Source organism: Neophocaena asiaeorientalis, unplaced genomic scaffold, assembly GCF_003031525.2.
Source record: "Neophocaena asiaeorientalis asiaeorientalis breed wild unplaced genomic scaffold, Neophocaena_asiaeorientalis_V1.1 scaffold230, whole genome shotgun sequence".
Lineage (NCBI taxonomy): Eukaryota > Metazoa > Chordata > Mammalia > Artiodactyla > Phocoenidae > Neophocaena > Neophocaena asiaeorientalis.
The window spans coordinates 6,734,917-6,751,936 of NW_020175186.1; the positions used below are offsets into that span (position 1 = coordinate 6,734,917).

The 17,020-nt window shown below is 34.4% G+C and overlaps 1 protein-coding gene across 1 annotated transcript in view; it reads left to right on the forward strand.

Moving 5' to 3' along the window:
- ANO3 (anoctamin 3) overlaps positions 1–17,020 on the forward strand; it is a 397,425-nt gene that overhangs the window by 284,000 nt on the left and 96,405 nt on the right. The window contains 2 exon segments of the mRNA XM_024764654.1: positions 6,336–6,436; positions 14,333–14,377. Of these exon segments, the coding sequence (XP_024620422.1) occupies positions 6,336–6,436; positions 14,333–14,377 (146 nt within the window).

Here is a 17,020-nt window from a genome sequence, read left to right on the forward strand (position 1 = left end):
TTCTTAGAAAAAATGGGAAGCTGCTGAATAATTTAAGCAGGCAGTATCATGACCATATTTGTTTTCAAAAATGAAACCTTAGATTGCTGAAAAGAGTATAGATTTAAAAGCAAGGCTGGATATGCACAGAGATCATGGGTGGCATTAGAAATGGAGAGAAATGAATAGATCTGATAGATATTTAAGTTAAATATAGATATTTGGTGGTGGTTTGGATATGGTAGAAAGAGAAAAGATTTCAAGGCTAACTTGGGCTTGTGACTTGAGCAATTTCTTTAATCATTCAAGGAACATTAATGAAGTACCGATGATATGCTTCATTCTGGGGACATATAGAAACCAAGATAAAAATGGGCCACATTCTCATGGGAGGAAAGAAACCATAAATATACAAGAAAATGAAATAGTAAGGAATATTACCAGTAATTAAACCAGAATAGTATTATATAGAGTGTGACTAAGTAGCTATGTTAGCGTGTGTGATGTGAAAGAAAGTAATCTGAATGAAAAGGAGTCCATCATGTGGAAGATAAGGGAACAGAAAACTATTTGCAGAAGGAATAGCCAGTATAAAATTGCTGGCCATCAAAAAGAGAGCTAATTTGGGGAGAAAGTGGAATGGGATTTTGGGACTGAAGATCCTAAGCTTGTAATTGAGGTACCATTGAGAAGTAGAAGTAAAAATGTTTGAAATTTGTGTCTAGAGCCCAAATGAGGAGTCTAAGCTGAAGGTAAATGCTTTAGCCTTTATAATATAGATGGTAATAGAAGCTGTGTATTAGTACGAAATCACTGGAGAGAATGGAAAAAAAAAAAAAAGAGCCTAGGAGTGAGCCTGTAAAAAGTAGGAAAGGAAAATAGTTAAAGGAGTTGGATGTAGGTGGAAGAAGAAGAGATGAGGAGTCGCAGGGAAGATTGGTTTTCAGGGTAAAATATGCTAAGAAGTCAAGTAAGACAAGAAAGAGGCCCAATTAGTTGGAGAATGTGGAGATCTTTGGTGAAATCAGTGAGAATCATTTCTCTGAGGAGATGGACTTGGAAGCTAGACTGTCATGAATTGAAGAGTGACTAGATAATGGAAAAATAGAAGCTGCAGCAAATATCATCAACCGACTTGCTCATCTGTGAATGGGAGGATGAAGAGCAAGAGCCAGAGAGGGAAATGAGGTCTCATGAGGTTTCACTTCTTTCTTCCTGTTTTCATTTTTTCTTATATGAGATGTTTAAATGATGATGGGGAAGATCCAGGAAAGAAGGCTGAATGGAGAGAGGCAGGAAGAGAAGGGAAGAGAAGGAAAGGGAAGAAATGGAAGAGAAAGATTGAGGAAACAGAAGGCAGATGAGATAAAAAATTAAAAGGCTTTTGGGGAAGGATGAAGGGGGAGGTCCAGTAGAGAGTTAGAATATCAAGTGTAATATCAAGGAAAATTAAGATTTCTAAATTGTATTTTAAAGTTAACTTTCTACAGTTGTTTTAGTTACCAAAGATATTTTTACTTATGTTCCTAATTCTAAGAGTAATGACATTGATTTTTTAAATGGTTGAGTTAATTAGGACTAAATTAATTATCACAATGTTAATGTGTAAAATCAACCTGCTATGACAAACACAGTTTAAGTGAACAAAACATGTTTATATAATAAGCATGCTGGGACTTCCCTGGGGGCACAGTGGTTAAGAATCCGCCTGCCAATTCAGGGGACACTGGTTCGAGCCCTGGTCTGGAAAGATCCTGCATGCCGTGGAGCAACTAAGCCCATGTGCCACAACTACTGAGCCTGTGCTCTACAGCCCACGAGCCACAACTACTGAGCCCACGTGCCACAACTACTGAAGTCTGCATGACTAGAGCCCACGCTCTGCAACGAGAGGCCACCACAGTGAGAAGCCTGCGCACTGCAACAAAGAGTAGCTCCTGCTCACCACAACTAGAGAAAGCCTGTGCACAGCCATAAAGGCACAATGCAGCCATAAATAAATAAATAAATAAATAAAATAAGCATGCTAAATGTATATCATGAAAAAGTATTGTCTTAAAATTTTCACAAGATTGTTTGACACTGTTTATATTAATTTTCTATTGCTGCTTAACAAATCACCACACATTCATCAGCTTAAAATAAAACCCATTTGTCAGCACACAGTTCTGCAGATCAGAAGTTTGGACATGGCATGGCTGAGCTCTCGGCTCTGTTTCTCACAAGACTTAAATCATTGTGTTGGATGGGCTTGCATTCATACCTGGAACTCAGGATACTCTTTCAAGCTTATGTGGTTGTGGTAGGATTCAGTTCCTTGTGGTTGTAGGATTGCGTTGCCCATCTCCTTGCTAGCTATCAGCCAGGTACCTCTCTCAGCTCCTAGTGGCCCTTCTCATTTCTCGCCACATGCCCCCCACCGCTTTTCACAGGGAGAATCTCCCTTGTGTCCCTCTGCTCCTTTGAATCTCTCTTGCCAGGAAAAGCCCCGTCCTTTTTAGGGACTTATCTGCAGTGGAAGACAATATCTCTTTTTAAAAAGCAAATGTGCCTTATAATAGAACTTAATCATGGGAGTGAATATGCCATAATATTCACAGATCCTGGAGATTGTACAAGACAAGGACAGTAGGGCATGAGGATCTTAGAGGACTTCTTAGAATTCTGACACTATTAAAAAAAAATCAATATCATGTATCGCCTTTTAAGCAAGCAGACATAGAAAGATACTTAACTCCATGATTACAAGATAGAACCTAGATATATTTTTAGTTTAAACCTTATGTTAATTGATGACTAACTGGTATCTAAATACTTGTAGCTATCTGAACTAGCAAATCCAGGGTTTTGCATTATCATAAACATTTATTTCTTCTTAAAGTTTCTACTATTATAGGCTGTGGGCTTTGTTTGCAACTTAATTTTAATAACTATTAAATTGAAAATATTTAGGGCTTGTGGCAGGTGGAAAGGGAAAATGAAATTGTGAAAATGTCAGCAAGTATTGGATTTGTTAGCTGAAAAATGGGAGTATTCCCTAGGGAACAAGTTCCCATTTTTAAAATTTATATTCCCCAGAGTTAAGCACTGAGCCTGACACAGAGTGCATCTCAAATCTTCATTAAATTGTATGTTGATGTGGACAGTTTCTAGATAATCACATCATCAGCAGATAATCATCCATATTTGAAGACTGTATAAATGAATAGGTAGATGATCTGTAACTGTCAGGATAGGTGCTTTGTTATCCAAGTGTATTTCCAGATTATATCAGCATTTTGTCTTTATCTTAGACTTAATACCATGAGCTACCCTATTCTTTTTTTTTTTCTTTTTTCAGCTCTCTTCCACCAACTTGTAGAGCGACTGTGTAAAAACACATTTTAAAATTTCCTTTTCTCTCAAGAATGAATTTTCTACCTCTTGGGAATTTTGGATGGATTAATTAAATAATAATGTGAAGTGTGAAGGCGGCGGGTGCTTTGTTCCCTTGGAAAAGGCTGCCTGCATCAGAGCTAAACAGAATAGTGCCAGATTGGGAGCTTCTGATTCCAAGGGAGAAAGTAATTTTTCTCCCTGCCAACACCAGCCCTTTGCCAACCTCCTGCTCAGTAGCTGCAAGAAAATAAAACTACTTTTGTTTTTTGATTTTTAAGTAGAGGTACAACAAAAGAGAAATTAAGTTGAGGAAATTATAAGAGAAGACAATTTATGTTGCTTGGAAAAGATATATATATATTTTTAAAGTTAAGACATACAAAATTAGAAATGTTCTAGCTGTATGTGCACTCAGCTTGACGTTTCATTCATCAATGGTAGAATTAATGAAGTAACATCCTTCTAAAGTATCTCCTTTATTTGAGTGTAATAGATTTTTTCACATCTTAAGGGTTGACAGGAATGAATTAATAATCAGTGATAAGCCAGCTATTCATGATGCTAATTTGAATCCTGACATAGGACCTCTTCCAGAATAATTCTGGTTTATTTGCTTTCTTGTCTTCATCATCTCTTGCTTAGGTACACGTTACATAGAATGTGTACTCAAAGTAAGTTAACTCATTCATTCATTCATCCACTCAACAAATGCTTAGTGACTACTATGTGCCTGGCATAGAACTAGGTGCTCAGTAGACATAAATGAACAAAGTGAAAATCCCTTCTCTCATGGCATTTACATAAATAGACTCATTCATTAGAAGATAATAAGTGCTACAGGAAAAAATAGAGCAAGGTTAAGAATGATGGGGTGAGGGCAGGAAAGTCATAGTAAGTGACCAAATGATGGAAGTAGAGTGAATGAGAGGGAGATTAGTAGGAGAGTGGGTTCACAAGATATTGAAGGTGAAATTATAAAAGGCTGTGTAGGTCATTGGAAAAACTTTGGTTTTCACTCTGATTGAAATGGGGTTCTGAGAAGTTATATGATTTGAGTCACGTTTTAAAGAATAACTCTGGCCATTGTGCTACGAATAGACTATCGGGGGCAAGAATGTGAGCAAAAGTTATATACATTATTTCCTCAAGCATAACTAAAGTGTGTAAACTTAGTCTGAATTCAAAGGCCTTTAGATATTTAACACCTAATATGACTTCTGTCATTGTTAATTTTTTTTATCATTCTTTATCTTTAATTTAAAACAAACATATTTGAAGTAGGAAAGTCCTTTGGAAATTGCACAGGAAGCACCTTTTGCTATTTTCCCCTTGTGATTTGAAAAATACCTAGTACCTCAATAAACTATAAAGAAAAAATAACACATGGTCTAAAATTTTGGAAATTCTGTTGACTTTATTTACCTTCTCGGATATTTTAGCAAGTACATGCATATTAAAATGTCTCACAGGTCCTCTAGTGGGAAACCCTAAATGGTCTTGACCTTGGAATGATCCCCCCTTTTTTCATAATACCTCAGGGAACAAACGCTTCCAAATGCTAGTCTGTGAAAGTGCCTGTCCAGTGTTAATGGTGATCAGCCTGCTGTCTACAGCTGAGTATCATTCCAATGATTGTCCCGTGGCTCTCTAATAATACTGTTTTAAAATGTGGGTACTACAAATTTGAAATATGTTCTGGCAAATTCATGAAATTAGCCATATCTAAAACATAGCTTTTTGAATATATGAATATAAAATTGTACAGTTTAATTTTTAAATATATAATTTTAAATTAGACTGATACATTTATTCCACACTTTTGAGCTTTTAAGATTGTTAGGTTTCTTGAGATGTTCCATCTAGTTGAAATTTAAAGGAAAAATGTTAGCCAAGTGGAGTCCAGCTGTAACCTGACATGTAGTGCCTAAATGGAAGCGAAGAGCAGTTCTTCCTTGACGTAATTCAGCTTTTCTAATCATTTGAGGAATAAGCTCTGTGGAATTCAATGCTACAGTGGCCACAAACTTCTTTCTTGCTCTGTGGGCCTCGGATATTGTAGGAATTTCAGAAAATAACTGTCTAGGCTTTTTTTTTTTAAGTATAATATGAACATTAGTGATATATAATGACAAAATGGTCAATTATTTAGTTACTTATTTTAGACTACTGGACCAAATCTAGGAATCTTGATGATTATCTGGTTCAGAAAGGCATCTGATTCTCTGTTAGTGGTATGAGAAAAATATTCAGAACAATGGAATCCAATTCTGGGAATTCTTAAGAATTAGACCAGAGTACTCCATTTTGTTAAAAGCTCCTTAGGTAATTCTGATGCACACTTGATTTTGCTTAAAAACCTCTTGTCTAGATCGAAGACACAAAGTCTTATGATCTCTTGCAGGAAACAGTATACTAACCTGTTAAGGTTCCAGTAAGCGTGCAAACTTGACAGCTCTGTAAGGCTATGGACTTGTAGGATTTATACTCTGTTTATCCCCAGGATTTTCACAGGACCTCGCTTTAATTACAGGAGTAATTACTCAATAAAATGTGCTAGAAGAATAAGTGAATGAATAACTGGTAGCAGCTGTCAGTGTTGTTTTTACCACTACCACCACTGCCCCCCACCCCGCCACCCCAGAGCAGGAATGAGAGGATCATGAGAAGGTGTCAAACAAGAATAACTTCAGATTCCTAATTGCTCATCATTGTTCTGATTAGGGATTCTGGATCTTGATAATGATCAAAGGAAGAAAATGCAGTAACTCACGTGGATGATTATTTCTTGCATTCAATGGCATTATTATACATTTTGATTAAGGTATTTCTGTATTAAGAAATTTTATTCATATAAATTCCTTTTAAGTGGGTGATAATGATTCATGTGTAGGCAAGGGGAAAATGTCCTTCCCTCTCAGATCAAATTGTGGCATGATATTATCAGCTCTAAGTAGTGTCTGTTCTGCTGTCCTTTGCAGCCAGCTGTTGCAAACCCTGATATCATGTTTATTAAAATTCATATTCCATGGGACACGCTGTGCAAGTATGCAGAGAGGCTGAATATCAGGATGCCCTTCAGGTACTTTCAAATTTTATTTCATTCTATCTCAATGTATATTAAGATGAGCCTGTGTTTTGAAAAACTTGAGAGCAATAAATGTAATTCTTTCTACAGAAGAAATGCTTTTTCTTCCAAAGTTTAGCATACCTTGGACATTTGTCTTTCCTTCTAATTTGCTTGCTTAATGTGGTAAGTGTTCTGGTTCCCAGCTATATCATTTCTCGCTGGACTTGACTAGAGGGAGGGGAAAAATAGTTGTTTTCAAGTTTTAACTTATAATTCCCAAGATCAATTTCACTTCTTATTTAATATAGGTAGATGGAACTCTTATTTTTGTGAAACTCAGGAAATGTAAGTGTGTAGCAGCCTTATGTATACAAATACAGTGTTCTTTCTCTGTATAGCAGTTAGCAAGAATCATTCCTCAGGTGGAACTCAACCAGATGGTTTCTTAGCTCTGTCCTCAATGCCAAAGGATAAATGGTAATAAAAGGCCTTCTCAGTTCAAAGATTTTTCAGTCCTTCCTATAGGCAAGCAAAAATTGAATAGATGTGTTTCCCCATATTGTGTGTTTTGTGTCATATGCAGAATCTATCACTTTCCTTCATGATCTCTCACAATAAAATTCAAGTGTTTCTACTATGGGCAAAGTTTTAACTCACATTGAAGATATGAACATTTACACTTTTTTGGAGCTCAGTATGCTTTATCAACTGCTAAGAAGGTTTAAAAAGGTTTAGGGTAACAAGATAGCAAGTAAAAGAACCTCTAGATAATGAATATGAATGAACAGTAAGAGTGCAATTCAAAAATATGGAGAAATTTCTCAGACCTGGTGGCATGGAAGAGGCCAACTCTGTAAGAGTGCTGACAGCCTCAGGTCTCATGACAAGCCTCTACAGTATTCAAGATGAAATATGGGATGTTGATCACTGTCTTTTTAGTCATCTGAAACACCTCAGGCTTTGGAAGATGTAACCACAGTCATTGCCCACAAAGCAGAAATTGATTAAGTGTTGGCAACTACAGAGGAATCTTACTGTGACAATATTAGAATTAGATACCTAAATTGACTCCCATTCCTGCTTGGGTAAAAGTTTCAAAATTCTCTGTACAGATGATATTTATAAGATAGGTAAATAATACCTTGAAGAGCTTGGCAAAAATAATAATAATAAAATAAAAAACAAAAGAAAATGAGTAAAGTCTTTTGAATTCTCTGGCACCTTATATAAATTATTAATAAGATACCTACAAAAACCTGAAGTTTGTACATTTTTATGAAACTTGGTCCCTGAAAGAAGCAAGTAAGGACCTATGAGATATTATTTGTATTATGATTAGATATTTTGGAGTCTACAGAGGACTGTTTTTAATTCAGGTCATTCTACTGAACCAAACTTGAGAGTACAACTAGGTAAGTATACACTGTGCAACTCTTCATGTCTTGAGTTTTGAGGAATTTTTTCCTGCTGACACTACGTCTCCTTCTAAAAAGTCTTGTGAAATACATGCCTGTGACTTATTACAAGCTGATAATGGGAGAATACTTGCCTTTGCTCTATCTGCTTTCTTCTTGCTTGGTCTGTATATACGCATGCTACACAAAATCATGCAGAATTAAAACAATGAGCTTCATTTTAACTTACGAAATTATCAAAGACTTTCACAAGTAGTACTCTTCAAACCTCACACAGATATGGTGAATAATCACCTCTGTTTATTTATGGTGAGAATCAAATTTCATAAAATATTCTGAAACTGAATTTAAAATTATTTTCTGTGAGACTTAAAACTTTTCATAACCACTTTTTATCTTAAGAAGATAATTGAAAAATATGTAAAAACATTTCCTGAAGTACTATTTATAATTATGAAAAATGGAAATATCTCCTATGCTCAATGGTAGAGGATTTAAATAATTTATATATACCCTTGCAGTGCAATATAATTCATTTATAAAACAAATGGGTACAAGGATTTATTAATGATTGTAGTGAAATAATAAATAAATTTCAATAAAATGTGAAGGATATGCATGTATTCCTACAATGAGATTTCAACAATGTAAAATGAATAGAAATAAAATTAGAAGAAAATATAATATGCCAAACATGATTGCTTCTGATGGGTGGGATTGTGGGTCCCTATTATTTTATTTGTTTACATTCTTACAAAATTATTTTAAATGAGTTCTATTTTGACTGCAGAATATAAACAAAGATGCAAAAGAAGTGTGACACCCAAGACAATAACCTACTTTCTGATATCAGGGTGAAATTGCTAAAAAATCCCAAATTAAGCCTGATTTCACATACCTTTATCCTGCCCCTATTCCTGTGATTTCACCATTGTTTCTGAGCAGAGGTATAGTTGAATTTTTGCACAAACTAATTTCCTTGTAGATCTAAAAGGAGGAAACCCTTAGAGACCATCACAAAGTGTGCCATTTCAGTGGATTTCAGTATTCAGTTGCTCTTCAGGTTAACTGAACATTGTGTTAAAATATTCCATCAAAAAAAGGAGCATATCTTCCACTTATCTCCTCTGGACTTTATACAAAGCACTTGTTTGCCAGGGGTCCGAAAGATTGAATCCTTTTTTGCTATCCAAGGGGGAATCTGTCATCATTTGATTCTTAGTCCCTGGCAAAGACACATTATTAATTTGAAATTATACTTTCATTCAATGAAAAAGTAAATGTTGGGTAACATGTTTGCTTTACACCAAATATTTGACATTCATAATTTCAAAGATGGTTTTCCTTTCTTTGTCAATATACTTTCAAAGTATGTCCATTCTGCTGTAGTTTATAGGGAAAAAGTCTTACAAAGACGATGGCAACGGAATCTACAGCATCACACATTTCATACAGCTCATTCCACCATCTCAGTTGGATTTTATTAATTTTAAAAATTGAAAGTCTGTTAGAGCACACTGACCTTTTTCTCTCATTTCCCTTACTCTTGACTTTTTCAGATAAATTTTGAGGAACTCTGACTTTAATCAATATACTCATAACTTTGTTTTTTTAAAAAATCTGTATCAAATTTAATTATTTGTGTCTTTAACTTAGCAGTTCATTAAAAACAATTCCCTTACCAGACTGTGTCTCCAGTTTGTATAAATTAGATCCTAGGTCTCCAATCTGTGTGCCATAGTGTCCTATTTCAACAGAAGTTTTGAATAAGATGTTTTCTTCAGTTGATGGTTTTGCTTTTTATAAATGATATTCATTTTTATTTTCTGGTAAGATTGCATTTGAAAGAAGAGTTCTGATACATCCAAAGAAAGAAATATGAAAACCATGAAATGTATACACTTACTGTCTCTTTTTATTGATGATGTGGCTCAAATTTCTTTTTTATGATACGTTTTTCAAGATAATGTTCACAATTTCCACATTACTGAAATTTTGGAAAATGCCATTGTGATTCTTTTGATTTAATAATATAAATATTAGAAAATATACAGCTTTTCCTCAAAGTTTGTCAAAGGAACACTGGTTCCAGAGGATGTAAAAGAAAAATATCCTGTGACCAAATATGTTCCTGAATTTCTAAGTTAAACAATAAGTTTATTTACTGTAGGAATTTTTAGAGAAGTGGTTCTCAGTCTTCAGAATACATCAGAATCACCTGGGAAACAGTAAAAATGAAGGTCCCTAGAACCTACATCCAGAGATTCTGGCATATTAGGTCAGGGATAAGATTGGGTATTTTTAACAAGCATCCCAAGTGATTCTGTTACAGTTGATAGAGAAATATTGTCTTGAAGATTTTTAATATTTTAATAATTCTTATAATTTTTATAAATTCCAACAGTTACACAGAGAAGTCTTTCCTTAATTTCCATCTGATGATGGGTTTTTAAAAATCTTAATATGATGATGTTCTTGGGAAAACAGTTTGAGAAATGCTGGAACTCAGAGTTCTTTTAGAACATATTTACAGATCAGTTTAAATAATAGATGTAGCATTAACTAACTCCTTAGTAACCAACTTCTGATTTATTTATAAGGTACACCTAAAATTTGGGATAGCAGTCAGCTCATAAAAAGAGAATGTTATTCAAGCATAGAATAAGTGGCAAAGTGTTTTCATGATTACCAATTCATTTTCCAAATGTCAACTGTTATCATATTTAGGAACATATATATTGTGTTAAAAGTAAAATATACAAGAATAACAAAGAACTTAAATAGGAAAAATACATATCTTTTTTCAAGACAAGATTTTTTTAAAGATTTATGCATAAAAACATATCCGTGCTTGACTATTCCATGTATTTATTCAGTGTTGAAACCTATATATTGCATTTCAGAAAGAAAAGTTGCAAATGTATTCAGAAAAAAATTATTAGAGTTATAACCCTTCCATCAAAAGTTTTCTGGTAACTTACTGTATGAACTTGAAAGTTCAGCATTTTATCTAAATTTTATGCTTGATATTCTGCATGGGTAGAATTTTATATACATAAATTTTCTAGCTATTTCTTTTTTTGATAATTTTCCCAAAGTAGATATGGCTTGCGTATTGGACTTGATGTTTCCACACTAACCAAGAAATTTTAGAGAGTTAAAATAGTCCACATTTTCTAGTTTTTATTCTATCAGGAAAGACTTAGCCTGTGTCTTGTACATTCCAGAAATATCAATTCCCACATTCATTACTTTTCTTTTGATTCAAAGGTGATTCTTATTCATTCTTACCCTTCTCTCACATTAAATTGGTCAAACATATTTTAAGGCGATTCAGTCACCCTGTAGCTTCTCAGGTTGAGTCCAAAGGTGGGGTCAACCTTCCATCTTTCCTCAAGCTCCTCCTCCCACAAATATTTTAATCATAGCAAATTTGGGGGAAAATTTTTTAAAACATTAAGAACAATCTTTTATCACAATTGGGATTAAACTTAGATCACTTTTTTATGCAAAGGATATCTCACTCAAAAATAAAATAATGTAACAACATACAGGGAGCCCAATATATAGAATAGATAACAGTGCAGTAGCTTTGCTTGACAAGGAGCAGGGACCCAGGGTCGCACCCATGTGACCGTCTGTCCTTCTCATTTGGCCACACAGACATCTCCACAAGTGGTCATTGGCTGTGCGAAACAGTGGTTGGAAACAGTGATGGAGATAAGCATTTACTTATAATTTTGAGCGGTTGTTGTAATAGATGGGTAAGTAGGTAGGTAGATAAATTGCTGTCTTGATGCAAGGTGTAGAATAGAAGAATCTTTCAAATGAAAATTTAAGGGAAAATAAAGAAAGCTCTGTCCATGAACAATGCAGTTAATAAATTATGGAGTGAGGATAGTGGGTAGGAAATAATTTGGTCCTGCAGGCTCATTTATGCAGAAGAACTAAGGAAAACTGCAAGTTATTATTGACTGCATGAATTAAAGGTACACTTGTATATGTTGGGGAAATATAATTAAAAACAAAATCTCCTCCAACCAAGGAAACTTCTCCACAAACATAGAAGAGAAAGATAACCCTTTTATCACTGAATCAACATTAAAACAGAATGTAACATGCATCACAGGCAATTCACTGAGATTGCAAATACAGAAAGAAATCTCACCCTTTTCTATAGCCAAGCAGATACCCCCATTACAGGCATGTCCTCAAGATAAGCAATAACCTAACCGGTCCTCAAGTAAGAGGACTTGACAGCACTAATTGTCACACATAGTTCATCCTAGATTTGACGGGTAACTGGGGTGTTAGTTAATTGGGAAAAATGAGTCTCTTAATTTCATTTGTTCTTACAGTATAAGCAGTTTAAAAAATATGTGTATTCATCTTGTATGACTTTCTTCCTTCACTCGTTATTTCCCCCAAAGCATTTCAAAAATAAAAAAGAAAATGTTTAAGAGAAATATTTCAAAATAGCAGCAATAGAAAGAATAATGTTTTATCCAAATGCCACCTTGTTCTTTTATATTATTCCTTACCATATCCATAACTGATCATTATAACCATAATCTTTATCTCCTCTTAATCACATTCCTAGATTTTTTTGATGCTGAAAATTCTTTTAAACCAATTTCTACATTTGTAGTTTTTTAAAGCGATACCTTATTTAGTAAATGTTTATTAAATTCAAAGTGCCCTCAGGCACTGAAGGAAATAAATGCAACTGTGAATTAAACAAAAGCCCATTCATTTATTCATCAGCCATCGGAATGCTTACTATTTACCAAAGAATGTGCCAAGTATACACAAAGTCAGATGAACTGAAGCTACCGTCTTCAAGAAACCCAATCTCCTATAGAAGATAGTCATTGAACAGTTATATAATACGGGGTAAATAGTGCAAGAGAGTACTTTGTAGAGGAGGTTCAGAGAGAAGATGGGTTTATAGTACAATAGGGATTTTTTTAACATCTTTATTGGAGTATAATTGCTTTACAATGGTGTGTTAGTTTCTGCTTTATAACAAAGTGAATCAGCTATACATATACATATATCCCCATATCTCTTCCCGCTTGCGTCTCCATCCCTCCCACCCTCCCTATCCCACCCCTCTAGGTGGTCACAAAGCACCAAGTTGATTGAATGATGTATGCACACAAACCTGTGTATGTCTGATAAAATGAGGGGAGGTGGTGATATTTAAAGTGTGAGTTTAGGCTAGACAGAGCAAACCTTGAAACTCCATATCTGAAATTAGTGTTAGAGTATGTCAGAGACAACTTAAAAATTCTTTTCTAGGATTATGACTGGTGATTGCAATGAAATATGGTAGCTCAGAAGGCTTTTCAAGTTTTCTAAGCAGTTAATAACACAGGACTAAATATCAATTGTCCTGACTCTCCGCCCTGCTTTCTAGATACCACACCATGGAGGAGTTTTCTGATTCTCTGGAATGGGTTTTGGTGGGTGGGGATAAAGATGCATTTTAGAAGGCCCTGAATGAGATTCTTGAGCTCCAAGACGTGGATTTATTGAGAATCTTTTAGAAGGTGAATTAACCTCTGTCACTAGAATATTTAGTTTCTCTAAAATCGGAATGCTACACACTTACTTAAAACACTCAATATCTTCCTATAACTTTTCACCCAAAAACCTTAGCATCAGTGGTAAGACCCCTCATCATCTGTGCCTTGTTCACCATCCCCTCACCTCTTTTATTATTATCCTCAACTTGCAATTTATACCCCAGCAATTACCAAATTAGTCAAAGTTCCTTGAATCTTACCATGTTAATCTTGCTCCCATAACCATTTCATATGCTGCTACCTCTGTCTAAAATGCCATGTCCTAAGTACTCTATTCAGACAACTACTGCCGTTCATGCTTCATGATTCAACACAGATAACACATCCTCTGGGAAAGCTTCCCTGTCTCCTTTCTCCTCCATCTATGAAAACTAATTGAGATCCTTTCACAGGTACTTCCATAGCGCTCTGTTTTACTGCATTATCACACTTTGTTATAACTACAACTTGTCTCCTCAACTGAAAAGTAGCTTTTTGAGGGTAAAGACCCTCTTTTTTTTCTCTAAATTTTTAGTGGTTATAACTTAACGTTCTTTGCCAAGTCATAAATATTCATTACATATGTGTTTAGATCAATAGCTGACTTCATATAGCAAGTGATCTGGTTAATATGCATTATGTAGCAGAAGACAAACTTTCAAAAAAGAATTAAAAATCAAATATTCAAAAGTGATCTGTTGATTTATGAAAGTGTCTTTGTTATTAGTAACTTAGATTCTGAAATTGAAACAATGCAAATTCAGAGTTCTTCCTATTATACTGGTTCATTTCGTGTCTTTCTTTAGCATGTGGAAGTTAGAATATTGAAATGCTCAGTATAATTGAATGTTGTCACTTGCTGGTTTCACTATTTTCATGTGACTTTCCTCAGCTGATTTCTTTCTTTTTTTTTTTTTTTTTTTCAGGAAAAAATCCTATTACACTGACCAGAGGAGCAAATCAATGGGCAGGTTGGTGGGTGATATGAAATTTGTTTATGACCAATTTGTCATTTGGGAAAAAAATAAAAAATGCATTTGATTACCCATATCAGCAGCTGTAAATTTTAGAAAGAAAAACTTTACTGATTTGTTCAAGATATTTTCAAAATGACTTATGCCAAATTTGACAATGTTTAAAATCAGATGATCCCTTTTTTTCTATTTACCATTGCCATTCCCACAATCCTTCCTTGATATAATGTTATGGAGCAAGGATTTTAATTGCAAGTTCGTGTTTCAGGAGATTTTAATTTTAAAAATAGTTATAAAACCAGGATTGATGGGTAAATGATGACCCACTAGAGCAATAGAACAATAGACACAGCAGAGGCCTCTTGGATCATTTAATCCAAACCTCTTATTGATGAGATGGTAAAGAAAGACAGAGTGATGAAGTGGTTTACCAAGGCCATACAGCATCTTTTGTGTTACGGACCTACTCTTATTCCACCAGTTGAACCTGCCTCTCTTTCAATTGTGGTATTGAAAGGAAACTTCTTTTCAAGAGCTTTATCTCAAAACAACATCTCTTTGCCTATTGTGGTAACAGTAGCTATGGCAAAGGAATTAATTAAAATACAACCCTGAGACACAAGAAACTCTCCCATCTGAATTGCCTTGACCCCATTTCACTGGAGAAAATGAGCTTCCATTTAATGAACTCTACAAACAAAAGGCTTGTAATAATTCGCTGTTTTTCTGCTCCTTGCAAAAAAAATCAATTAACAAAAATAGAATGTGAATGTCATAGAGGAGGCCCTATTGAATAATGTTGCAGGATATTGCAAATCAGAATGACACAAAAACTAGCAAAATCATACAGTGTAAATCTCTGACCATTTTAAGAGAGAATTGAATAAATCTAGTTCTTTTACCAAAGAAAATGTCTGAATATAATTTAGAACTCTAAAATAGGAAAAGTTTGAATTCTAGAAGAGAGTATTGTACTCTGTTAAACATTAAATTTAGATTGGTAGGAATGAGTGACAAGAAAAGGAAATCATGAGGGGGAAACTTGAAATCTGAATGAATGCTAAAGGCATTAGTACTCAAAAGGCTCTTAAAAAATTAATGATGTTCCTTAGCCAGTCGGATTCCTCTGTTTGTCAGGTTGACATGCTCAGATTTACAGTGAGCTTTCATCATTTCTCTTGTGCTCATTCGTTCCTGGTCTATATAAGCAAATTTCCAAAGTTATTTTTGCATAATAAGGTTAAATTCATTGGGATGTTATAATATATAAATTTACAACCGCAGGTTTTCCATATTTTTCTCTGCATGTGCCTGTTTAATATTGGATGTGTTGATAAAACATGTTTAGGTTTGCCTCTGGGTGCTGTATAGAATTAGTGAGATTTGCCACTGTATAATTAGTGTGTTTTCTGCTAATAGGCATCTTCCTTTCAGAGACTCACAGAAGGACAAAATCCTGTATATTAAATTGTCAACCAATGTCTATGTAATACTGTCATAATTTAGTTTTAGAGTAGACTTGTATTTAGAATTCCTTATAAATATGTATATTCTAAATCCTAAAGAGACATTTTTAATAGTGGAAAAATGTTTTTCTTTACTATTTTGGTCAAACAAAAGTAAACGAGAAAACTGAATGCTATATTATATGTCATAATTTGTTTTATTATCTTTTGTGTTTATTATTTTTTGTTTAATTTTATGAAATGAAAATAAGGTTGTCAGTTATTCCAAACAATTGTTAATGTACCTTAAGCATTACTATAGTCTACTGCTTTACAGTTTACATATTACAAATAGTTCTCTTTGTTCTTTGAGTTAGTGGATGCGTATGGGGAGGGTAACAAATAAATAGGAAAGGCATTTATAAAATTATATGACATATTAAACTGAAAAAATGACTGTCTTGGTATTTGCCTGAGTTTATACTTTCAATTAAGGAAATGGCTGATTTTGATTTTTTTTAAACTTGACCTTTGGAAAAGAAAATTTAAATGTTGTGTGTGTGTATGTACGGGCATCACTGTTATAAAATCATAAAACCCAATGTTTAGACAATTGGAAAGAGGTAAGCAAAAGTCTAATGTGTGTACTTAGATGTCACTTGTGCTTTCCATTTCCTGATGTGGGAAAGTTGTTTTGTGCATGGGTAATTTGACCAGTAAACATTAGGGGTAAATATGTACAGGCAATTATCCAGGTTTCAAAGATCATCGTTTCTCCAGGCAGGTCAAAAGGAAATGCCTATAGTTTTATTATTGCTGCTATCTATCATTAGCTTACAAAGTACTTTCATATTCAATTATCAAAGCATCTTCAAAATGACCATTCAGGGGGGCAGAACAAAGAGTAACTGGTTTGCAGATCAGGGAAAATAAATGACTCCATTATCACCACTCCTTACCACACCACACATCCCCTAGCTTTCACAGCTGGTGTGATAGAGTTTGTGCTCTGACCACGTTCTTTTGACCCTTTAATCCAGATTTCTTTTCAATTTCCATTGAATTCTCTGCATTCCACTGATTTTAGCAAAGGAATTTAAAGCTCTGTTAGAAGTCATCCTCACATTATGTCATGAAATCTTGAGTTTGCAAGACTGCTAACGTGATAAAAGTTTGGTAGAGTGTAGGTAATACG